Source organism: Dipodomys merriami, unplaced genomic scaffold (genome assembly GCF_024711535.1).
Source record: "Dipodomys merriami isolate MVZ:Mamm:240054 unplaced genomic scaffold, mDipMer1.0.p SCAF_103, whole genome shotgun sequence".
Lineage (NCBI taxonomy): Eukaryota > Metazoa > Chordata > Mammalia > Rodentia > Heteromyidae > Dipodomys > Dipodomys merriami.
The window spans coordinates 281,359-307,105 of NW_027202305.1; the positions used below are offsets into that span (position 1 = coordinate 281,359).

Genomic DNA, 25,747 nt, shown 5'->3' on the forward strand with positions numbered 1-25,747 from the left:
ATTTATGTACCATTCATACTGTATTATGTGCTGTAGTCTACAGATGATTTAAGGTATATGAAAACACACACTCAGGTTATGTGTGATACTATGCAATTTTACATAAGGGACGTTGGCATTTGGGCTTCTGTGGTGTCCTCAATGGTCCTGGAACCAATCTTTTGAGGATACCTAAGTGTGAATGTATTTCTATTTTTTTAATTTATTTTGGTCGCTCATGGGGTCTGAACTGTGCTGTCCCTCAGCTCTTCAGCTCAAGGCTAGTGCTCTACCACTTGAGCCACAGTGCCACTTCTGGCTTTTTCTGCTTATGTGGTGCTGAGGAATTGAACCCAGGGCCTCGTGCACGCAAGGCCAGCACTCTACCACTAAGCCACCTTCCCAGCCCTCTGCGTTTCTATTTTTTTGTTTGTTTTAGGAGGTGGACAGCTTGTCCACAAAAATTATAATTACATCTTAAAAAGTGCTTTAGGCTACACACTTAAAATATCATTACTACGTTACAACTTTGTTCCCCACTTGAAGTCACTAAGAATCAAGTACTTGAATAGTTAGCAATTTTTTAAAAAGCATCTGTTTTAGCTGGGCACTGGTGGCTCACTCCGATAATCATAGCTAGTCAGGAGGCTGAGATGTGAGGATCATGGTTCAAAGCCAGCCTAGACAGGGAAGTGCATGAGATTCATCTCCAATTAACCATCAGAAAACTGGACACTGTGGCTCAGTGGTAGTTATCGCACTCAGGGATAACTCAGAAACAATGCCCAGGCCCTGAGTTCAAAACAAAAAAGCATGTTTTAAAAAAACAAGAAATGACAAAAGCTGGGCACATATTTATAATCCTAGTGCTTCAGGAAGCTGAGATCTGAGCATTGTGGTTCAAAGCCACCTGAGCAGGAAAACCTAGGAAATGGAGCTGTGGCTCAAAATGCTAGGGCTCTAGCCTTGAACACAAAAGCTCAGGGATAGTGCTCAGGCCGTCAGTTTAAGCTCCAGGATCGGCACAAAACAAACAAAAAATAGCAAAATACCAAGGGCTAAAACTACCTCAACTACCTCAGACTCTGGGGACTTCCACAGCTGAGAGTGCACAGCATATGCAGGACGACCCGGGGAGGGAAGGCACCTTCTGAATGGTCACAAGCTTCTATTCAGAAAGCTTACCAGAACAATGCAAACCACACCAGCACCTCGTCAGCACTGGGTTTTTTTGGTTGGTGGTGGGGCCTGAACTCATCAGCATCTCTAAGGAAACATCCAGTTCCTTGATATGCCTCACAGAAAAACACTAGTTAGTTAAAGGTTTGTTCAGGTGCTGTCAGTGCTATTGGCCCTGCCAATACAATCTTAGAAAACACGCTTTCAAAACACTTACTTGTGATGGGCACTGCCATGCCGGTGGTGGTGGTGGTGGTGGTGGTGGTGGTGATGGTGGTGCTTTGAATGATGCTGGTCTTTCTCAGTGAGGGATGAGGATGAAGAATTTGAATGTGAAGATCCCAAGCTCTTCCTCTGCTCTTTTGTCTTCTGTAAAACTCTTTTGTATGATAAAGTACAAAGCCAGCATAACAACTTCCCATCAACCTTTTAAGAAAAGATTCATATGAAATTAAATGCACTCTTAAACTGGGTTTAAGTGACACTTGAAAGACACACTACTCAACTTCTAGTTGTATTTCACACACAGACTGTTGCAAAATGACAGTAAAATTATTCTTTGAAGCCAGGCGCCGGTGGCTCACGCCTGTCATCCTAGCTACTCAGGAGGCTGAGATCCGAGGATCTCGGTTCAAAGCCAGCCCAGGCAGTTAAGTCCGTGAGATTCTGATCTCCAATAAACCACTAGAAAACTGGAAGTGGTGCTCTGGCTCAAGCGGTAGAACGCCCATGCCCAGAGTTTAAGCCCTACGGCCAACAAAAAAAAAATAAAATTATTCTTTGATATATGAGTAAAAGTTTGCACAAAGGATTATAAAATTAGTGAATATATGACTTTCTTTTAGTCTTATGGCATTTTTAGTTTTGTTTTTTTTTTGTCGGTCATGGGGCTTGAACTCTGGGCCTGGGCGCTGTCCCTCAGCTCTTCAGCTCAAGGCTGGGGCTCTACTACTTGAACCACAGCGCCACTTCTGGTTTTCTGGTGGTTTACTGGCGATAAGAGTTTCACAGCCTTTCCTGCCCTGGCTTTTTACTGCGATCCTCAGATCTCAGCCTCCTGAATAGCTAGGATTTTAAAGGCGAGAGCCACCAGTGCCCAGATGGCATTTTTATTTTGAGAGACACTTGTTAACCTCTTTTCTTATTCTTCGAAGGTGTAAGTTCACAATAAACTGCTAGGAAATCTACTCTGAATGTTTAATGTGTAATTATTAGAATTATAGTGTGAACTTACAGAAAAAAATCCTAATTATTTCCAGATTTTGTTAATAATTGTCATGTTTAAAATGGTCTAGAGAATAGTGCTGAGGGGTTTGCATTTCTAAGCTCAATGTCTTTGCTGTGCCTTAGCAAAAGGCTTTGTTTAGGCATTGTCAGTGCTACTGGCCAAGGGTTCGATTAACCAAAAACATGTTCATGAAACGTGACTTTAAACACAGAACACATAGTATCTGGTCAGCAACCAGTATGTTATAACTAGACTCAAGGACCTAATCTCTCATTTCCCTAAGAAGTAATGGTTTGCTAATTCTGTGTTTGTGGCAACTTTATAGAATATAAATGCAGAAAATAAGGAAAATCAATTGTGTGTTAATCAAGGGGAAGGAGACTACCACCAAGATTAAAACCTGTAAAAATATGATCAAGTTTATGCCTTGTTTGTTTACTCCAGAAGTGCTAGAGCGGTATGTCTTACAACTAAGGTTGGAGGGGACACTGTTGGACATAGGGACCAGGCCCTCCAAGAGTGTCACCTTCGCATCCACTGAAACTGAGAGACAAATGAGACCTGTGTGAATGGGGACCAGAGCAGGAATACCACATGCACACACATACTCGTCACTAGACAGAGAAAAAACAAACTCTGGTTTTAAATAGAAGCCTGGACCCAAGGCAGACTTTGAATTTGTGCTAATATGCCACCAGGTACTTTCCACTACAGCAACTTCAAGTAATTAGCAAAAAGTAGGTGAAAGGACATAAGGACATAGTAATTTTTGTTTGAGACAAGGTCTAATTACGATGTACATAGGCTGGTCTTGAATCCTGGGCAAAATAATCCTACTTGAGCATGTGTGTGGTGCCATTAGCCGGGCAAGAATAGCTTTTAAAGTATAGCTATCGTCACTGACCAACATGAATCCTGTATTTGAAGCGTGTGAGGAGGATATTCACTATTCCTACACTTCCGTCTAATTTTTTGTTTTCAGGGACCCCAAGAACAGAACACGTACTGATCATAATAATTTCTATTTTGTTATTTTAACTTCCAGAAGACCTCGAGACCGACGAAACCTACCTTCCTCTTCCCCTCCTCCTCCCGGTCAAACGCACACTGCTGTTTGCACTGCTCACAGGTCTGAGGCGGTCCATACTTTTTTTCAGAATTTGTGCAGCGCTGACACTTGGTACCAATAAATGCTGCAATTATGTTACAGTACTGACAAGGCTTGGGCTGCAAAACATAGCATTTACCTTAACTGTGACTTTTAAAGTAATGAAACATAACCAACAGACATTTCTAGGACTAATGAAACTACTAAGTTAAAATCATAATTCTCTGCTGAGTCAGTCATCTTGCCATGTTCAGAGACATTCATCACGTTTCTCTTAATTCAACCAACATTTATGTCTAGAGTCATGAAGCTATTACTTGAATAGAATAAATAAGATCATGTACTCATGATTTGTAATTGTTATATAATACAAAACTGCTCACGATAAAGGTCTCAAAAATGAAAATGAATGTATGATACTTAGTTCATGAACTCAGTTTAAAAAACAATTTCTAATTCAAAAGCCTAGGTAGTTTGTCATAGCATTTACAAAAAAAAATTAATAACCCAGTAACTTATCCTACACAGGTACAGAAAACATAAAAAGAATTGGTGAGCTTTCATTTACAAAAATTAGTGGTGTGAGAATACTCAACACTAATTATAATAAATGTATCTTGATTTTTTTTTGATATTCAAAGGATAATTCAGGAACCCCTTAGTAATAAATACCAAAAATAAATACCAATGCATCAATAACCATATTATACATGATGCAATTTGTGCTAGCACACGGTTACTAATTTTGTGAACACCTGAACAACACTGCCATATAAAATTTCTAAACCGGAGAGTTTGATTATGCAAACACTATCCGTAAGTAGGTTTTCTATGAGTTTGCTGTATTTGTAACTTTATAGAGAATACTTCATAAATTTTGTATTCAGTATACAGCACTTAAAACATCTATCTAATTTCTGCTTATAAATGTTATCATCTTCCTATTAGACTGTCATACCCTAAATACTTTCATGGAAGGCCGTAACTAGTCAAAATAACACAAAATTAAAACGAAACATACTTACTGTCCCAAACTGCTTGACATTTTGCGCACACTTCTTACAAATCGTGTTAGTTTTGCTGAAAAGGAAATTATATAGATGACCACATTTATGTAGCTTTCTGGGGTTAAATAACAAAGTTGAATTGAAGAATGAACTGAACTGGAGCAGTAAAAACACACTCTGATTTGCATGTGTATGACAAGGTTTTACTACAATGTGCATCTCTTACTAACTTTTAGTAAGTACTTTCTCTTTTTGAGACAGGTTCTAGCTGCGTTGCCCAGGCTGGACTCAAACTCACAGCACTCCTACCTTCACCTGCACGTTGCTGGGGTTATGTCATGCCCCCCATGCCTGGCTTCATCTTCCTGTCTTCAGTCTAATCCCCAAATATTCTCTGCTGCTACTACTGGGGGAAAATGACTTGTCCTCCTCCCTGGCTGCTTGTTTTCATGGGGGCTCTAACGTCTGTGTTACTCTTCACTTAACCATCTATCTCCCAGTTGGTAAAACTAGATCCCGCCATCCACTAACATCTAATTTTTTTAAGGCCCGAGAGCAGCTGTGTTCGTGTTTTTGCTAGGATCGCCTATCTCCTCAGATTCGAGTGCAGCGGCACACTATCCCACCGGGGTTTGGGTTCGAGGTCAATATTCTTTTGCCGCCACCTGTAAAATGGTTTAGAACTCAGACTTCCTGGGGCCGAATCCTAGTTCTTAGCTGCTTTCAGTCAAGCCGAGGGCGGCTTCCTGGCGTCCCTAGGCTCAGCGTGGGTTTGCAGCATACAGACCTCTCCTGCTGGAACTCTGACCGGCAGTAAGTGCACTTGACGATGGGGTGAGCGATCCGGCACTCCTGCAACCAGAGGGTACCTGCGGTCAGCGAGCCAGGCCGCCGAGGCCGGCTCCACCAGGGTGGCGGGGCCGGGGCCGGGCGTGACGGAGGGGCCACAAGGCCCTCACGCCGACTCCCGGGCCGGCCAAGGGCGAAGCTGCTCGGTGCGGGAGGAGCCGCAGGCAGGCACCGGTCCGGGACGGGGGAGGGAGCCGCGGGCTCGGCGGGGTCCTAGCGAGAAAGTGCAAACACGGGGGCCCGAGCTCCCGGGGACCCCGCCCGCCCGTCGCCCGCCCGCCCGGGGCCCCGTCGAGGACCCCTCCCGCCCGCCCGGGGCCCGCCACCCGCCCGCCCGCCCGGGGCCCCGCCGAGGACCCCTCCCGCCCGCCCGGGGCCCGCCACCCGCCCACCTTGCAGAGCTGCTGGCCCTGCGACAGCTCCTCGAAGGGGTAGCGCTGGGTGCACTTGGTGCAGGCGTACAGGGCCGAGGCCGCCATCCCGCTCCGAGGCGGGGCCCCGCCGCCCGGCCGCGGCTCCTCCGCCCCTCCCGGCCTAGGGCCCTGCGGGCTTCGGCGCCGGAGTCGCAGCCCGAGCCCAGCGGCCGCCGCCGCCGCCGCCGTCTCCCCCCGCCGGCACTCCCGCCCCGGTCCCCCCAGCGACGCCTCCCCGGCCGCTCCCGCCTAGGCCCCGACGGCGGCGGAGGGAGACGAAGCGGGGCCCCGGACGCCGTTTGGCTGCACGGCGGCGGATCCGCTTCCTTCCCGGCCTCGAGTCCCGCTCTCTGATTGGCTGCGGGGAGGCCGCGTCACCCGGCCGCCCCGCCCCGCCCCGCGCCCGCGCGACGCCGGCAGCGCCCACAAAGGGCGGAAGGCGCTGGCCAATGAGAGCCCGACGCCCTTCACGCGCGAAATCCGCTTCGGCTCGGCCCCGCCCACGGCCTCCGCCCTCGGGCGGCCGCGCCGGGCGCTCCGCCCGCTGCGCCGGAGTCGCGCGCGCGCCCGCCCGGGGTCTGCCCCGTGCCTCCCTGGGGCCGGGTCGAAGTTGGCCCCGAGTTGGTCCGTACTTCACCTGAGAGGCGTCCCGCGCCCGTCCCGCGCGCTCTCAGGAGCCCTGATGGGGGGAGGGCGGCCGTCCCGCTCGCCTGAGCCCGGCGCGGTCGGCGCCTCGGCCCCAGGCGACGCCCCGCCCCGCCCCCCCCCATCGGGAAGTCGGCCGCGGACTCCCGGCGGCCCGCGGGCGGGCGGCCCGGCCCACCCGGGCGCTGCCGCCGCGCGCCGCCTTATGACGTCACCGCGAGGGCGGTCCTCCCGCGCCCGGGTAGGCGTCCGCTCTTGTGATTGGCTGCGGGCGACGTCTGTTAGGACGTAGTGCCTTTCCGGCGAGAGCACCGGGCCTGGGCGTCCCTGCGGGGTGTGAGGCGGGGCCCCGGACCCTCCCGGACCCTCTCCGGCCGCCCGCCCCTTCCACCTGGGCGTCTGTGAGGCCGTCCCGGGCTGCGGCTCTCGAACCTCGGGGCCGTCCCGGAGCTGCGGAGGCCCGTGCGAAGAAGGTGGGAAGATGGCGGCGGCGTCGGTCTCCGCGGCCTCGGACTCTCGGTTCTCGGTAAGGGGCGGCGGCGTCCGGGCGGGCTCGGGGTCCCGGCGGCCCTCCGCCTTCGCGGGGGTTTCGGGGCGCGCCTCGGGCCTCTCCGGGGGCCCGGCGGGCGCCGACGGCTCCGGGGTCCTCCGCGGCCCGGCGGGCGGGCGGTGCAACGGCCGACCTGGGGCTCGCGGGCGCGGGGAGGCCGCGGGGAGGCCGCGCCGCCCGGCCTCGTGGACCCCGCGCCCGGGTGTGCCCGGCTCGTGTCCGGGCGTGTGCAGGCTCATCCCGTGTCCCGGGCGTGTGCAGGCTCATCCCGTGCCCGGGCGTGTGCAGGCTCGTCCCGTGTCCCGGGCGTGTGTCCGGGCGTGTGCAGGCTCGTCCCGTGTCCGGGCGTGTGCACGGCTCGTCCCGTGTCCGGGCGTGTGCAGGCTCGTCCCGTGTCCGGGCGTGTGCAGGCTCGTCCCGTGTCCGGGCGTGTGCAGGTTCGTCCCGTGTCCGGGCGTGTGCAGGCTCATCCCGTGCCCGGGCGTGTGCACGCTCATCCCGTGTCCCGGGCGTGTGCCCGGGCGTGTGCAGGTTCGTCCCGTGTCCGGGCGTGTGCACGGCTCGTCCCGTGTCCGGGCGTGTGCAGGCTCGTCCCGTGTCCGGGCGTGTGCAGGCTCGTCCCGTGCCCGGGCGTGTGCAGGTTCGTCCTGTGTCCGGGCGTGTGCACGCTCATCCCGTGTCCCGGGCGTGTGCCCGGGCGTGTGCAGGCTCGTCCCGTGTCCGGGCGTGTGCAGGCTCGTCCCGTGTCCGGGCGTGTGCAGGCTCGTCCCGTGTCCGGGCGTGTGCACGCTCGTCCCGTGTCCTGGGCGTGTGCAGGCTCGTCTCCGTGTCTGGAGTCGCCCGCCCCATGCCCAGTCCTCCGGCGGCTCTCGGGCTCTCAGGGTGACACGCGTGTTCCCAGCGGAGGCCCTGTCCGAGGAGGGGGCAGAGGGCCGCAGCCCATGACCAGAAGGAGCCGAGGCTGCCCCGGGGGCCGAGGGGGAGGAATGGATCCTGGAAGGGGGCAGCCGACTGCACTCCCCCGGCCTCCGGGACCAGGGGAGAGGGCTACAGCTGCAGGCCGGCCTGACACTTGGCCCCATGCCTGCCCTCCAATGCCTGCCTGACACCTGCCCAATGCCTGCCCTCCGACACTGGCCTGACACCTGCCCTACCGACACCTGCCTGACTCCTGTTCTCTGACACTGGCCTGACACCTGCCGGGTCCCTGCTCTCTGACGCCAGCCTGACACCTGCCTGACATCTGTCCTCCAGCGCCTGCCCCACACCTGCCCTCCAAGGGCCTGAGGCCTGCCCTCCACACCTGCTCTCTGACGGCCTGACACCAGCCTGCCAGCCTCTGCCGCCACCCCAGCTGGCTTTGCTGGAGCTCAGCCCTTGGCTCTTCCTGGGGCTGTGATAGTACTGTGGTGATAGTATGGCTGTGATAGACCAACTCAGTACAGCTATGATAGTACTGCTGTGATAGATCTCAACTCAGTAAGGCTGTGATAGTACGGCTGTGATAGACCTCAACTCGGTAAGGCTGTGATAGTACGGCTGTGATAGACCTCAACTCAGTACAGCTGCGATAGTACGGCTATGGTAGATCTCAACTCGGTAAGGCTGTGATAGTACGGCTGTGATAGACCTCAACTCAGTACAGCTGCGATAGTACGGCTGTGGTAGACCTCAACTCAGTAAGGCTGTGATAGTACGGCTGTGGTAGACCTCAACTCGGTAAGGCTGTGATAGTATGGCTGTGGTAGACCTCAACTCAGTACAGCTGCGATAGGCCTCAGGGTGTCAGTGGCTTCAGCACAGTTTGTGGTAAACTGCAAAGCTGCCAGCTTGGTAAACTTGAGAGAGAGAGCGATGTTGTGCTTTTTAGCAAGGATGGAAAGGTGTGAGGCTGACTGCTGGTCAGTCTAGGTTCTCTTCACAGAGGTTTTGCCCTTTATCAATAATTTTGTTCTGTGTTCTGATTTCACATTTAAGATTTTTTTTTTTAGGATAATGAGGTAAATGCCTTCCTGTTGATTTCATCCCTTCTGCTTGCCCCACTATCACACTTTTTAAGATCGTCATAATACGAAATATTTAAGTGGTACTGACAGGCATTATGTTAAGCACTTTGCATATTTTAAAGGGTTTGAACCCTCAATATTGAGGTTAGTATTTGTATTAATGTTTCAGTTTTCAAATGAGCAAAATGAATCACGAAGCTAAGGAAAGGGTAAGAAGAGGTCTTATAGACCTAGTAATATATTCTGTGGGCATTAGGGTTTGGGGGTTGTTTGTAGGCTGGGCACAGTCCTGTTGTGATTACCCCTACATGGCAGAAGTTTCTCAGAGCATCAGCTCTATGGCCGACAGACCCTTGAGGAGGAACCCTGTGGCGCTCTTCGAGCATCTTCAAGGCCGTTCCCCCTTCACCTGCATGTCTGTGGGAAGCGACATCTTCATATCCATCAACCAAAACAGTATCCGAAGAGTGAATTCAGAACCAGATAGTAGAGTAGCATCAGTGTAGAGTGATCCCAAGACAAAAAATGTGTGAGGGGAAATTCCTGGATATATCTGCAGCTCAATATAGGTTGTTGATTGTGCATGGTGTTTTAGGCCCAATCATCTTCAAATATGAGGGAAGGAAAACTGTGCGGTAACCACATCTACAAGGGCCTTTGCAACTCTACTTACTAATGCTTAATTGTTTCCCAAGAGACTGGGACCTACGCACATTCCCACCAGCAGTCTTGTCTTGGTGTTGACACTTGAACTTGGAGCTCCGTGCTCTTTGGGCTTTTTTACTCACAGCTAGCACTCTAGTGCATGTGCTGTGCCTTCAAGCCTATCTTTTTTTTTTTTTTTTTTTTTGCTGGTTAATTGGAGATGGAATCTCAAAGATTTTCCTGTCCTGGCTGGCTTCAAACCTCAATCCTTCAGGTGTCAGCCTCCAGAGCTGTTAGAATTACAGATGTGAGCCAGAACCACCAGCACCAAACTTTGTGTCTTCAGTGGGTGGAACTGTCCCTCATAACTTTGGGGATAGACTATGAAATGGTACCTACACCAACTAGGCTTCCCACAACTAATTCACTTCAGAACTCGCCAACCCCAGTTAGGAGAATCACAGTCTCACAGGACTTCGCTCCTTCAGTGATCAGCCGAGTCCTGAATTTCTGTCCAGCTGTTTACGGATTAGGTTGAGTCATTTTCTAGAGTCTCTCAGTGTTAGAGGGTATAACCCAAGCAAGGTTTCCACGTACTCTCCAGCATATCACCTGAGCATTTTAGTTTGTCAATCCAGAAGCTTCTCCAAACTTTCTTCTTAAGGAGTTTTCATTGCAGCCTCATAAGATAGGTGTTGTGGATACATTATTATCTGTTGGTGATTGGACTGGCACTCCCTCCTTGAGGTCAGTGATGAAGTCAATTTCAAAATGGATTTCAACCATTTTATTACTAGCCAAACATAATCCTAACTACACTAGAGGCTGAGATCTGAGGATCACAGTTTAAAACCACACCAGACAGGAAAGTTTGAGACACTAACCTCCAGTTAACAATCAAGAAAGCCAGAAGAGGAGCTGTGGCTCAAGTGGTAAAGTGTTTGCCCTTTTAGATATCCCTGCTACTTAAGACATTCCAGGAGTTTTTGGATCTGTGTCTAGAGTCGGGGACAGAAGACAAAATTTTTATTATAGCACAGAACATATGTTAATGTGTCATGTAGTGGTAGTGTTGCAGATAGACAGGGTCATCAGGGACAGCCTCAGAGACAGACCAGAGTGCCTTTTCCAGGCAGAGTAAACATAACATGAAAATAAAGGGGATCGGTGCTTGTTAAGAAAGGCAAGGCATGTAAGCATGCCTTCAGTTTTATACTGTCTACCATGTGACTATGTTTAGGCAAACAAACAAGGCTTCAAAAGTTGCATTTCTTCACAGTAAACAACTGGGCTGTATAGTCAGTAGGCTAATTTTTTGTTGTCTTGTGGATGACAGACAGTCTAGTATTTAGTCATAACTACTTTTGGTTCCCTTGTTTGAGAGGTAATTTCTGTGCTTTTATTTTTCAGAACATCATAGCTCAGCCATCAAGATCTAATGGAAGTGTGGTTCGCCATTCTTCGTCTCCATATGTGCTGTACCCACCTGACAAGCCTTTCCTTAACAGTGATCTGCGACGCTCTCCGCATAAGCCCACACTTGCCTATCCAGAGAGCAACAGCAGAGGTGACAACCCTGAATAGATGTTGTCTGTGTTTACCTGCTGCTTTACACTTCACCCCTCCACTACTTTAGTCACGTGTTTGGTTTGGTTTTTTGGTTTGCTTTTGTAAAAAGTCCAAGAGCCTTGCTCTTGCTAGTCAGGTGTGTGCCACTGAGCCTCACCTGCAGCCTCATCCTCCATTGTTTTGACATTTAGAAACTATCTCCCCATTCTGTTTTTGGCCTTCTCAAAGTAGGCTTTTCTTTTGCTCTTTATATTGATGGTTGAACATCATCATTCACAAAAATCAGGACAGTAGCATACTTGCACCCCACTAGTGACTAATTTGTCATCCTCAACATCTGTTAGGAATCATGCCTGGGTTTTGGCTACAACAGTATCTCAAAAGTATCTGTCTCAAAAGTATATGTTCTCCTTGCTTTGGTTTAGGTTCTTCTCTTACCTGTATGTCGATTATATTCTCCTAACTAATCTTGCCCAGTCTCATTTTTTTTTTTTTTTTTTTTTTTGGGTCCAGTTGTGGGGCCTGAACTCTGGGCCTGGGCACTGTCCCTCAGCTCTTCAGCTCAAGGCTAGCGCTCTACCACTTGAGCCACAGCGCCACTTCAGGCTTTTTTTCTTTTTGCTTATGTGGTGCTGAGGAATGGAACCCAAGGCCTCAGGCATGCAAGGCAAGCGCTCTACTACTGAGCCACCTTCCCAGCCCCCCCCCATTCTCATTCTTAATCTCATTTAATATTCTTTTGTCTCATTTTTATCTCCACTTAACATTCTTTCCTCTTTCAGTGAAACAAGGTTTCAGCACCCTTCCATAGATTTTTCCATATAAATCAGACCCTATCTGCCTCAATAACTACATCCTTAATCTCTCATCTACAACTCTTTGGCTATTGTGAAATACACTGTTAGTAGAACTTGCCATCTATATTAGTTTTCTTTCTGCCTTAGCAAAATACTACAGTGATTTTAAGCAATACAAACTTCTTGTGTTACAGTAAATCAGAATGTGTTCATCTTGGTCCCTAGCATGGGATCCTGCAGGTTTGAAATCAAGCTGGTAACTGGAGCTGTGTTTGTTTTGTTTTGTTTTTTTGCTAGTCCTGGGGCTTGAACTCAGAGCCTTGGCACTGTCTCTGAGCTTCTTTGTCTCAAGGCTTGAGCCAAAGTGCCACTTGTGACTTTTTCTGTGTGGTCCTGAGGAATAGAACCCAGGGCTTCATGCATGCTAACAGGCACTCTCCCACTGAGCCACACTCGCAGCCCTGGGCTGTGTTCTTTCTTGGAGGCCCTAGGGTAGTTACATTTGCACCTCGCTCAGACTGTTGGTCAGTTCCACTGCTTGTTGGTAATGTTGGAGGTTCCATTTCTATAGTCCGTCAGAGTCAGCCTTTTCTCGCACAGATCCTCCATGTTCCTTCTCATGGTTTCCAGCTGTCCCCTAAGGCAGCAGTGAGTTAGACCTCTCCTATGCTTAGTCGCTCAGACTTCTCTAACAAGAATTGGTGAGAGGTTTCCTCTCGTAGGATGAAAGTAGCATATTCACATAGTTAGGAATAATGTCAGTATCTGAAGGTCTGTCCATATAAAAGTCCTTATTGCCGTTTTACATAATGCATTCATCAGAGACTACAAAGGTTAGGTGTGGACATCTTTGAGTTTCTCTTCTGCCCACCTGAATACCATTCACTTCAAGTCTGCAAGCCTTTCACACACTATACTCTCTTGTTGAAATTTTCTTCTTGAAAAACTGTTCTTTAAGTAAGATCTGTATCAGCCAGATTTGTTGTAAAGGAAGAGGAATAAATAGTTTAAGGTTTGTTAAGTTCCTGGCAGCCAGGTGCCAGTGGCTCATGCTTATTATCATAGCAGTGAGGAGGCTGAGCTCTGAGGGTCATGGTTCAGGGCTAGGCCAGGCAGGAACGTCTGTGAGACTCTGATCTCCACTGAACTACCAAAACAGCCAAAAGTGGAGTTGTGGACCAAATAGTAGAGCGCTGGCTTTGAGCTGAAAAGTGTGGGGACATCACCCAGCCTGAGTTCAAACCCCAGGATCGGTATAAAACAAAAACTTAAAAAAAAAATACAAAGTATGAGAAGAAACTTCTGGACAAACAGTTCAGAAGATATATACTATAATGTAAAATACTGAAAAAAAAAACCACATATACAACCCTCAGTGGCTTAAAAGAAGTTAAGCTCAGACATTGACATTAGACATTTCACGTTGCATCTGGGCTCTGTTGGCGTTTGAAACTAGGTCTTTACCTGGAGCACAGGCTGTCCGGGACAGCCTGTTTTCTTGCCTAAGCATCCCAGATGCTAGGAATGCCACGTCCAGCTTAAAATAAAGATCTTTTTTTTTTTTTTGATATAGTACATTTTTCAGTTTCTAGAGAAAACTAAACCTTAAAACTATATGGTATGGTGAAGCAAATGCTTATTGTTTAATAATGTCAAAGTGAAAAGCAATTATATTTTTATTTCATTTTATTTTGTACTTATAGAAAAAGATTGAAAGACCCAAAACTAATTGTTACTGTCTCTGATAGGATTATCGGTTGTTATGTTCTACATTTCCTGTAATGAATGTGTATCACATCTCACATCAGAATCCTTTAGAGGAGACCTAATCCTAGGCTTTTTTTCTTATATAAAGAAAAAAGTGCAAATTAAAGTCATTTTTATATGTGAGTTTAATTCTACAATTGGAGTCTGCTTGTGATCTTGTATATAAACAGGAAAAAATAGTCAGTTAATAATGAATGACAGTTATGTATTGTTATGTATGATTAACAAGGTTTTCTTAGTTGCTGTTGCCACTTTAGAATTATCTTTGAAATGTTTTTGTCATAGTAAAGGGTTTTTACTTAAAATAGCTAAAATATTTCAGAAACTCATAGATGTCTCTAAATGGACTTTTTAAAATTACGAGATAATTTACTCTTCTGAAGGAATGATCTTCCACTGGACCTATTCATCACATTTTAAAAATTAATTTTTCATTGAACTTTCCCCACATATACTGTTCTGTTACCTACTTTCTGTTTGGCAGCCATATTTTCAGCTTTGAAGAATCTTCAAGATAAGATTCGACGCTTAGAGCTTGAAAGGATTCAGGCAGAAGAAAGTGTGAAAACATTGTCTAGAGAAACAATTGAATATAAGAAAGTACTGGATGAACAGCTACAAGAAAGGGAAAACTCAAAGAATGAAGAGTCAAGGCACAATCAAGGTATGTTTCATTTTGCAAAGGAAATTAAATTTGCCATAAATACTGTAAAGTTACTCTAATACTCTACCTTGTCATTCTCTATACTATCATTAAGCAAAACAAAATTACGTTGGTCTGGGTTTGTTGTGAGGAGCAAGTATGCACATTATATTTACTGATTAGCATAACATATAGAAAGAAAGTGATTTAGGTAATCTAAACTTACAGGCTAGAGAATGTGTCTTTTATTTCATTTATTTTTTGTGAAAATACCGTATAGAGGGATTACAATTACATGGGCAAGATAACGAGTACATTTCTTTTTTTTTTTTTGTTGGTCGTGGGGCTTGAACTCTGGGCCTGGGCGCTGTCCCTCAGCTCTTCAGCTCAAGGCGAGCGCTCTACCACTTGAGCTACAGCGCCACTTCCGAACGAGTACATTTCTTATCAAGCATTGTTGCCTCCTCCTTTGTTTCCCCTTCCCAACCCTTCCCATCCCTCACCCCCTCCCACCCTGCAGAATGTGTTTTTTATAAGGGAGTCACAGTAGTTCCAAAATCAGTTAACCTGCTGAAACTATTTTATGTGTTGACTTCTGCTTTTCTTAAATATTCTTTTGTAGAGCTGACATCTCAGTTGTTAGCTGCCGAAAATAAATGTAATCTTTTAGAAAAACAATTGGAGTACATGCGGAATATGATTAAGCATGCGGAAATGGAGAGGACCTCAGTCTTAGAGAAGCAGGTATGGTGGTTGACTCATAGATGAGCACTCAAGAATAGACATTCAGAAAATGAATTAAAGACTTTTTTTAGTGAGGCTATAATGATGTTTTTATAATAGTCCAGGTTTGAAAATTCCTTGGGTTATTTGTGGTATTGAAGATTCGATTTGATTGGTTCTTTGTTGTGATTATTTGTATATTTGGTAGTGTTTTCCTTAAATTACAGTCTTTTAGGTCTGTGGTATAAAAAAAGCATAGTCCCTCTACAAAGATTTAAGTGAGACAGCAGTCTTAAAGGTTTTTCTTCTTAAAGCTCTTTGCAATAGCTGCTTAACAAAATAGTTTTATTATATTAGAGATCTTTGTTATTCAGGTAACTTTGTACATTTGCAATGAAGATGTTTACAATACATTTTTTTTTTTTTTTTGGGTCCGGTTGTGGGGCCTGAACTCTGGGCCTGGGCGCTGTCCCTCAGCTCTTCAGCTCAAGGCTAGAGCTCTACCACTTGAGTCACAGCTCCACTTCTGGCTTTTTCATTTGCTTATGTGGTGCTGAGGAATCGAACCCAGGGCCTCAGGCATGCAAGGCAAGTGCTCTACCACTGAGCCAACTGCCCAGCCCTACATTTTTAAAATAGCTCTGATGTCCCTACTATGGCTCTGTAGAGACTGGCACCAAAAAAAAAAAAAAAAAAAAAAAGATTTCCAATGAAGTACAAAAGATAGCCCCCCCCCCATTACATCTTGAGTAATAGATGACCCACTTAAGAAATAATTACGTGATTACATACATTTTCTGTATGATAATGACAGGCCAGGCAAGGGTTGCTTTAATCAGCCATCTGGTAGTGTTCCTAGAGCTTTATCTTAAGTCTTAGGATTCCTCTCTAGATGTATGCAGTTCTCTGAAGGGCCATATAGCATACAATGTATTTTAAGATGTGCTCAGTGTTACTTTTTTATCATGTTATCATTGTGCATTTGATGTATCCCAGGTTTCCCTGGAAAGAGAGCGGCAGCAAGATCAAACACATGTTCAGAGCCAGCTTGAAAAGCTGGATCTTCTGGAACAGGAGTATAACAAACTCACCACGATGCAGGCCCTTGCTGAGGTTGGGAGGTGCCTTTTCCTTGTTAATGCGTAATACAAGCATGCTCATTAAAAAATTAGTTGCCAATAAATATGGTCTTACTGCAAAGAAATAGTAGTTTTTAAAAACTGGAGGGTGTTGCCATTTTACAGTCTGGTAGGCATACAGGGCTTATTTTTTTTTTTTTTTAATTTTTTTATTGTAAAGATACTATACAGAGGGTTACAGTTACATGAGTGAGGTAATGAGTACACTTCCTCTTGAACATTGTTACCCCCTCCATTGTTTTCCCCCTACCATCCCCTCCCTCCCTCCCTTCCCCGAGGTTCTTTTTTTTTTTTTTTTTTTGATTGTGATTAAGTGATTACTTAATTTCCGGAAATTTACAGTATTGTGGAATAATGATGCTCATTTAAAGTCACAAGTTCATTCTAACTTTCCTGGAGCAAATTGTCTATCACAGTCTGTAATATATAACGGTGCTCACATGTTATATACCATATATGTGATCAGCAGCATGGGGATATTTGGTAGTGGTTCAACCACATGAGTGGGAGTTCTTTGTTTCTTAAGTCCTGTTAGTTTTGTCATATCACCTAACATTTTGGATTTATCATCCACTTATCAGGGAGACCATGTACTGTTTGTCTCTTCATTCTTGGCTTACCTCGCTCATCATGATTCCTTCTAGCTCCATCCATTTCCCTGCAAATGCCATTATTTTGTCATTTCTAATGGCTGCATAATATTCCATTGTGTATAGATACCACAATTTTTGGATCCATTCATCTGTGGTGGGGCATCTACGTTGTTTCCATATCCTGGCTATTGTGAACAATGCTGCAATAAACATGGAGGTTCACGTGTCCTTGTATACTGGTTCCTGTTGTTCAGGGTAGATGCCTAGAAGTGGTATGACTGGGTCGTAAGGGAGGTCAATCTTTAGCTTTCTAAGGACCCTCCAGACTGCTTTCCAAAGTGGTTGTATGAGTGTACATTCCCACCAGCAGTGTAATAGCGTTCCTCGTTCTCCACATCCCCTCCAGCATTTGTCCTTGGCTGATTTGTGGATGTGGGACATTCTGAATGGGGTAAGGTGGTATCTCAGGGTTGTCTTTATTTGCATTTCCTTCACCACCAGGGATGATGAACATTTCCTCATGTGTTTCTTTGCCATTTTTATTTCTTCATTTGAGAAGTCCCTCTTTAGTTCCCTTGCCCATTTAGTAATTGGTTTGTTGGGTTTGGGAGGGATTCGTTTCTTGAGTTCCCTGTATATACAGGATGTTAACCCCTTGTCTGATATATTGCTGGTAAATATTTTTTCCCAATTAGTTGGTTGTCTTTCTAGCTTGGTTGCGATAGCTTTATCTGTGCAGAAGCTTTTTATTTTAAGGTAGTCCCATTTGTCGAGTCTCTCTCCAACTTGTTGTGACCCTGGGACTCTGTTCAGGAAGTTCCTTCCTGTGCCTATTAGTTCAAGTGTCTCTCCTACTCTGTCCTGCAGTAGTTTCAGAGATTCAGGTTTAATGTTAAGGTCTTTAATCCGTTTTGAGTTGATGTTGGTGCATGGTGATAGGCTGGGGTCCACTTTTAGTTTTCTGCATGTGGCTGCCCAGTTTTCCCAGCACCAGCGGTTGAAGAGGCTGTGTTTCTTCCATTGTATGTCTTTGGCTCCTTTGTCGAATATCAGCTGGCTGTAGGCCTGTGGATTTATTTCTGGATCTTCTATTCTGTTCCATTGGTCTTCGGGTCTGTTTTTGTGCCAGTACCATGCTGTCTTTGTTATTATAGCTCTGTAGTAGAGTTTGAAGTTCGGCATGGATAGCCCTCCCATGTTGTCTTTATTCCCTAGAATTGTTTTGGCTATTCTAGGTCTTTTGTTGTTCCATATGAATTTTTGGACTGTTTTCTGTATTTCAGTGATGTACGTCATTGGGATTTTAATAGGAATTGCGTTGAATTTGTATATTAGTTTTGGAAGTATTACCATCTTTACTATATTAAGTCGGCCTATCCAGGAGCATGGGAGGTCTTTCCATTTCCTAGTGTCTTCTGCAATTTCTTTCTTTAACTTTTTATAGTTCTCATTAAATAGTTCTTTTACATCTTTGGTTAGGTTAATTCCTAAATATTTTATTTTTTGGGAGGTTATTGTGAATGGGGTTGCTCCCTTTATTTCCCTCTCTTCCTGTACATTATCAGTGTATAGGAAGGCAACTGATTTTTGTGGGTTTATTTTGTATCCTGCTATTTTGCCGAAGTGATTTATGATTTCTAAGAGTTTGGGGATGGAGTTTTTGGGATCGTGGAGGTATAGTATCATGTCGTCTGCAAAAAGGGATAGTTTAACTTCTTCTTTCCCTATGCGGATCCCTTTAATGTCTTTTTCTTGCCTTATTGCCCTGGCTAAGGGTTCTAGGACTATATTGAAGAGGAGTGGAGACAGTGGGCATCCTTGCCTTGTTCCTGATTTTAGGAGAATTGGTTGTAGCTTTTCCCCATTAAGTATAATATTGGCTATTGGCCTGTCATAAATGGCTTTTATTGTTTTTAGAAATGTTCCTTCTATTCCTATTTTCTCCAGAGCTTTTAGCATGAATGAATGTTGAATTTTGTCAAAGGCCTTTTCTGCATCTGTGGCGATAATCATGTGATTCTTGACCTTGGCTCTGTTGATATGTTGGATTACATTTATTGACTTACGTATGTTAAACCATCCCTGTGTCTCTGGGATGAAGCCTACCTGGTCATAGTGAATTATTTTTTTTATGTGTTTCTGGATTCTGTTAGCTAGAATCTTGTTAAGGATCTTTGCATCTGTGTTCATCAAGGAGATTGGCCTGTAATTCTCCTTTTTGGTTGGGTCTTTGCCTGGTTTGGGGATGAGTGTGATATTGGCTTCGTAGAATGAGTTTGGGATAGCTCCCTCCTTCTCTGTTTCTCTGAAGAGCTTGAGGAGTATGGGTATTAGTTCTTGTTTAAAGGTCTTATAGAATTCTGCTGTGAATCCATCTGGTCCTGGGCTTTTTTTTGTTGGAAGACTTTTGATAGCTTCCTGTATCTCATTATAGGATATTGGCTTATTTAATTGGTTAACTTCTTCTTTGCTCAGTTTGGGCAACTTGTATTTCTCTAAAAATGCATCCATTTCTGCCCGATTTTCTTCCTTTAGAGAGTATAGCTTTTGAAAGTAGTCTGTTAGAATTGTTTGGATATCTTGGGTACGTGTGGTGATGTTTCCCGGGTACGTGTGGTGATGTTTCCCGTGGCATCCCTAATCCTATTAATATGGGTTTCCTCTCTTCTTTTCTTAATTAATCTAGCCAATGGGCCATCAATTTTGTTTATTTTTTCAAAGAACCAGCTTTTTGTTTGGTTTATTTTGGTTATGGTTTTCTGATTTTCTAATTGGTTAATCTCTGCTTTTAATTTGGTTATCTGGCTTCGTCTAGTAGCTTTAGGTCCCATTTTTTCTTGTTTTTCTAGCTGTTTTAATTGCAACATGAGATTATTTACTTGGTCTGTCTCCATTCTCTTGATGTGGGCACTGAGGGCAATAAATTTGCCCCTCAGGACTGCTTTTGCTGTGTACAGGGCTTATTTTTTAAGAATAATTGAAGGTTAAATGTCCTTAAATATCCTTATGGGAGATTTGTTCTCTGAAGTAATTTCATTTTTGTGTTTCATTTGGGATGTATTTAACCACTGAGTAGAGTACTAATGTAGGCCTCCTATAACCTGTTGGCCTTTTACAAGCTGTGACCTTTGGCCTTACATGTTACCGCTGATTCTGTAGAGCTCACTCACAGGGGCTCTGGGTGACTTAACAGAGGGCAGTCTGAGTACTTTCAAGCCCGTCACCGGACTGAATTCACAGACATAGTGACTGTGCTTAAAGTTCATCACTTGTCCCTGTGAGCTCTGTTAAAATTTTACAGACCCTTTTTACTGTTACCCTTTTTGACATTCTTCTTTTAGAAAGTGTTAGCAAAGTTTGTTAGAAAAAGAATACATTTGAATAGACAGAGTGGGTGTATCTCTAGCATGAGAATGACAATTATTTTTATTCTGGCAAATTCTTACCTGTAAGGGGCTTAGCTGTTAGGACCTAGTCAAAGACTTGAGGCTTACTAATTACAATTTAATATCCTTATCATTAGAAAAAAATGCAAGAGTTGGAAGCAAAACTCCATGAAGAAGAAGAAGAAAGAAAACGTATGCAAGCAAAGGCAGCTGAGGTAAGCTGAATTATGATTAGGTAAGCTCTTAATGTGTTTTACTGCTCTGTGGATATAAATATGAAATTATATTTGACCATCTTAAGTGAATTTACGCCTTAGAACAGTCCAGTATACAAGCTCTCAACTGTAATCGTCTTCTGTGTGTGTGTGCACACCGCTGTGTGCATGCATACTAGGACCAGGTTTGTACTCGGGACCACACATTCTCACTAGGCTTTTTCACTCATGGCTGTTGTTATGCCACTTGAGCCTTGCTTTTAGCTTTGCTTTTTTTTTTTTTCTGGCTCATTGGAGATGAGTCCTGAACTACAGAGCTCAGCCTCGTGGGCAGCTAGAATTCCAGGAGTGAGCCCACTTGTAGCCTTCTATCTTCTCACATGAACACAAGAACAGTCAGGGTGGGGCTCTGCCGTTCTCTGTCCTGGGCTTTCTCAGACATGTCACCACAGAACAGAAACATACCGCATTGTCTCTTCCAAAGCGTCTCTGGTAAACTGATCTCAGTATATTCTCTTTCTGTTAAACTGGACATTTTCTTCTCAAAAACCTAGCTCTGTCAGTTTGTAGAGTTAACGTTTTTCCCTCTGTGTGCACTTGAGTTACATGGCTGTCATGGCTTTCATTTTGACCTTAGGCAGATTTTCTCTGCCCCTTCTGACTTTGGGGTAGACTCTTTACTGGGTCTCTTCCTCACTTGGGCCAGGTAGATTGAAGGGCTAGGCTTTAGATGCACTGCGGTGTTGAGACCAGTGTGTGCAAAATGCCATTGTTAACAAGTTCATTGGTTCATTAAATTTTAACATTAGTTTGTAGTACCTTTGCTTTCTTTTCTACTCAGCAACAGGAACCGAATCAGTTATTGCTGACGCTGTATTACCAGTAAGTATTTGGCATTCGGATGTGCACACTATAGTAGTGGGTTCTGAGTATAGAGGTTTTACTTTGTGTAACCTGGTCAGGTTGTTTAATCATTCAGAGCCTGGACTTTGACATTAATGAAGTGACTCATTTTGTGTCTCAGGGCAATTGGGTAAAATGAAATGGATGATGATGAAGACACTGTGAAATGTTGAAACTCTGGCACAGGTAGCTGAAAGTTAAGCTAGTCAAAAAGTCATTTGCTTACAGGTTCTGCTCATTGACATCATAAGTTTTCCAGAAAAGTAATTTCCAGACTGTTGCGTTGCACCTATCCAGCTACTTTGTCCAAAGCATTATATGAAGTGTGTCAGAGTGGATGTGGTCCCAAGGGTGGAGATGCCTTTAGTCTGCAACATCTTCAAAATCTCATCATAATGTTTTACTTAATTTGATGGTTCTGAGTGTTCCTATTAGCTCCATCATAATTTCCTGAAAATTTAAAATAATTTCTCTAATGTAGAAATTTCAAAACTAGTTTGGAGAGAAATTTGGCAATGTCATTTTTCCCCCTCAATTTCCATGCCGTTGTGATATAGGGCTAGATTTAAAAGAACAACTCAGAAGGCTGGGGATGTGGGCGAGTGCTCGCCTGGCACATGTGCAGCAAGCCCTGGCTTCGCTTCCTCAGCACCACAAACACAGAAAAGGCTGGAAGTGGTGCAGTGGCTCAAGTGGGAGAGCGCTAGCCTTGAGCAAAAGCAGCTAGGGACAACGCCCAGACTCTGAGTTCAAGCCCCAGGATTGGCAAAAAAAAAAAAGTACTACTTAAGAGACCAGAGTTTCTTTTATCTTTTTGTTTTCTGTTTTTAAAGGAATATGGTCAGTTGGCTTAGGGAAAATTACCTGTTTTTCCCCAATCTTTAGTAATCCATGGTATTTCTAGTGTAAAGATATTTTATTATAGTTTGAAAATTTCTGGAGGAAAAAAAAGCAAAATAACTTTGATACCTTTAGATACAGAGTGAAAGGAAAAAGTGTACTTTTCTCTCCAACTGGTGAGAAAATGCCATCCCATTAGTTTGGAGTTGCTGTACATAGCTCATAACTAGAATTCCTTCTTTTTCCTTCTCCTTTCTTCCTTTTTCTACCTTCTTCTTTGCTTTGAAACTGGGACCCAAACTTGGTACCTGATGTGTTTGCTCCTTGGCTCGCTCTACCAGCTAAGCCACCCTCCCCTTTGCAGGACAGGTACAAGTGGTGCAAGTGTGGGCGTCAAGCTGAAGGAAGGACAATTTGATTATAGCAGGTAAAGGCAAAATGAAAGACTGGCATCAGTTTAAAATACTACGCACAGGCTCACAGACTGGCAGAAATTATGGTCATAAAATTAAGATGTGTTTCTTAGAAACTACTATATAAGGTTTTCCTTGGCAGATCTCAAATTTGATTTGTAATTTTTATTTTCACAACATTTAACTTTGCACTCTTAACGTTTTTCCTAGTTGCAGACTGGTCTTGAGACAAACAGACTGATCTTTGAAGATAAGGTATCTTCATCTTCATGTGTTCCCAGTACAAAAAAAGTTAAAAAAAAAAAGGCAAAACCAGCAGATAAGGTATGAAAACAGAAGCAGTCACGTCAAATGCTGATTGATTGGTATAGCTTGTGTGAACACTCATGAATGCACTCATGAACCATGTGTACTGTAACCTTGAGTGAACCTCTTTCATTTGTTGCTTTACTCAAAAGGACAGTCTTAGCCGGGCGCTGGTGGCTCACGCCTGTAATCCTAGCTACTCAGGAGGCTGAGATCTGAGGATCGTGGTTCAAAGCCAGCCCGGGCAGGAGAGACCGTGAGACTCCTATCTCCAATAAACCACCAGAAAACCGGAAGTGGCGCTGTAGCTCAAGTGGTAGAGTGCTCGCCTTGAGCTGAAGAGCTGAGGGACAGCACCCAGGCCCAGAGTTCAAGACCGACAAAAAAAAAAAAAAAGGACAGTCTTGCTAATGAGATAACACATGGAAGTACTTTGGTGTTACTCAGCAAAGTACCGATGGCCTTTTGCTGTTAAAATCCTTTATGATGCTTAATTTTATGCTTCTACTTAGACATAACTGTGCTTTCTCAAGAACATTTTCCCCTGAAGTTCAGGTGCTGTTGTAAGCATGATCAAGAGCATAATGCCACTATATATAAGGCACATAGTTTTGTAAGCTGGCATCTTAGTTGTGTATAGAAAAGTTTTATCAACATGTAAATTTTTTTTTTTCCAGAAAGGTCCTAGGAACTATTTTGGTACACAACCACATTATAGGTTAAGCTTGGGTGATATGCCGTTCGTTGCTGGAAAGGTGAGTGGGTAGAACTCCTATGTGATCTTGTATGATTTCTATATTTGAATTGTGTGTCTGTGCCTGTCACAGTTGACACATTTATCCTTCCCCTTTACCAGTGTGAATCCTAGTGATCTAAGAATGAGATAGAAATGGGGACAGGTTCTATAGGCTTAGGGAAGCAGAATGGAATTGAGAAGGAGACTTCAGAGAGAAAGGGCAGAGTTAAAAAGAAAGAGGTCCTGTTTGTAACATCAAGGAATGACATGGTATGTATGTGGCAAGAAGCCTATGGGTTTATATTTATACACAGTGGACATCTAAATAAATCATACCTACTTACTCTCATCCCAATTGTATCTGAGACTAACTCTCCAAGAAGTCATGACACACATTTCAAGTTCCTTAATTATTACATTAATGGATAATGGTCATGAGTCAAATATCAACAAGTGATTTCTAATAGACAATTAACACTGTTAGTTGCTGATTGTTTAATGTTTAGATGTTTTATGTACTTAACCAGATTGTTAAATTTTACCAACCTGGATGGTAAATGTGCTTTTGAAATTAGTTTGTATTTGCTGTGTGTTTATTTTTGTTTTGTTTTGTTTTTGGGTCCGGTTGTGGGGCCTGAACTCTGGGCCTGGGCGCTGTCCCTCAGCTCTTCAGCTCAAGGCTAGCGCTCTACCACTTGAGCCACAGTGCCACCTCCGGCTTTTTTCTTTTTGCTTATGTGGTGCTGAGGAATTGAACCCAGGGCCTCAGGCATGCAAGGCAAGCGCTCTACCACTGAGCCAGCTCCCCAGCCCCTGTGTGTTTATTTTTATAAACACTCAGTGAGAGACTGCAGGAATGAACTATGTCCTAGCTTTTCTGCTTTCCTTGTGCAAGATAAGTGGGGTCTAATACAAGTCATTTTCTGTTGCCGTCCTTTGCCATACAGTTCATTCTTGAGGAACGGCAGGCCCCCTTTGCTTGCTGCTCTCCCCACGCCCTCCTGGGATTGTTCACTCACAGTTTGAAGGGCCACGGGACAGTTCAGAGGAGGGCTCCTGTCCCTGCCTCCAGAGGTGTAGCCACGGTCTATACGGACTTCCATGCCTATGTGGTGTGTCCATTAAACTGATGAACCCATTTGGCCCATAAGGGACCACTCTTGGGTCATACACCCTGCAAGTCTGACAAATGCGTGTCCTAGTAAGTAGTCTCCCACGCGAATGTCTTCACCCTTCTCTGGTCCCCTGGCAACCTCCAGCCTACTTCCTCCATAAGTTGAATCTTTCTAGCATCCCATGATTAAAACTGTACAGTATGTGGACTTTTAGATTGGCTTATTTAAAAAATTTAACAATGCATTTACAGTCACTGTAGGTTTTCTTTTGGCTTGATATTTCATTTATTTACTTATTTATATATTTGTGTGTGCCAATCCTGTGTGTACACAGGGCCTGGGCACTGTCCCTGAGCTTTTTTGCTAAAGGCTAGCATTCTACTACTTGATTCACAGTTTTCCTTTCAGCTTTTGGGTAGTTAAGTGGAGATAAGAGTCTCATAGATTTTCCTGTCCAGGCTGGCTTGGAACCAAGATCCTGAGATCTCAGCCTCCTGAGTAGCAAGGATTACAGGCCTGAGCCACCAATGTCCAGCTAGTTCATTTTTTTTTTCCTGAATAATAATTCACTCTTTGGCTGGAATTGATCCATTCACCCACCAAAGAGCATTTCATTTTCATAGCCCTATGGCTTTGTGACATAATGAAAATCCATTACAAGAAAAATACACAAATTAAGAGCCCTAGGGGCTGGGAAGGTGGCTCAGTGGTAGAGTGCTTGCCTTGCATGCATGAGGCCCTGGGTTTGATTCCTTAGCACCACATAAGCAGAAAAAAAAAAAAAAACAGTTGCGCTGTGACTCAAGTGGTAGAGCGCTAGCCTTGAGGTGAGGAGCTGAGGGACAGCGCCCAGGCCCAGAGTTCAGGCCCCGCGACCAGACCCCCCCCCAAAAAAAAAAAAAAAGTCCTAGCCGGGCGCTGGTGGCTCACGCCTGTAATCCTAGCTACTCAGGAGGCTGAGATCTGAGGATCACAGTTCAAAGCCAGCCCGGG

At 44.9% G+C, this 25,747-nt stretch overlaps 2 protein-coding genes across 13 annotated transcripts in view; one reads left to right on the forward strand and one right to left on the reverse strand.

Annotated features, from left to right (window-relative positions):
• Positions 1-5,957, reverse strand: part of LOC138809786 (protein FAM76B) — a 40,234-nt gene extending 34,277 nt beyond the window's left edge. For all 3 annotated transcript variants that reach the window (XM_069996761.1, XM_069996752.1, XM_069996741.1), the window contains exons 1-5: positions 5,743-5,957; positions 5,289-5,353; positions 4,520-4,574; positions 3,458-3,613; positions 1,376-1,584 (exon numbers count right to left, since the gene is read on the reverse strand). In XM_069996761.1, coding sequence (XP_069852862.1) covers positions 1,376-1,584; positions 3,458-3,613; positions 4,520-4,574; positions 5,289-5,353; positions 5,743-5,829 — 572 coding nt within the window. In that variant the 5' untranslated portion in view covers positions 5,830-5,957. The remainder of the gene's footprint in view (positions 1-1,375; positions 1,585-3,457; positions 3,614-4,519; positions 4,575-5,288; positions 5,354-5,742) is intronic.
• Positions 5,958-6,673: 716 nt separating this feature from the next.
• The window catches only part of LOC138809757 (centrosomal protein of 57 kDa), a 36,556-nt gene continuing 17,482 nt past the window's right edge, over positions 6,674-25,747 (forward strand). For 7 of the 10 annotated variants that reach the window (XR_011366941.1, XR_011366933.1, XR_011366935.1 and 4 more), the window contains exons 1-8: positions 6,675-6,934; positions 11,020-11,176; positions 14,227-14,406; positions 15,008-15,129; positions 16,105-16,221; positions 20,364-20,441; positions 22,808-22,921; positions 23,581-23,658. Coding sequence is in view for 2 of the 10 variants with exons in the window: in XM_069996682.1 (XP_069852783.1) it covers positions 6,890-6,934; positions 11,020-11,176; positions 14,227-14,406; positions 15,008-15,129; positions 16,105-16,221; positions 20,364-20,441; positions 22,808-22,921; positions 23,581-23,658 (891 nt within the window). In the remaining 8 variants the exon portion in view is untranslated. Of the gene's footprint in view, positions 6,935-11,019; positions 11,177-14,226; positions 14,407-15,007; positions 15,130-16,104; positions 16,222-20,363; positions 20,442-22,807; positions 22,922-23,580; positions 23,659-25,747 lie in introns of all 10 variants that reach the window. The other 3 variants (XR_011366943.1, XM_069996715.1, XR_011366942.1) reach the window with 2 other exon arrangements.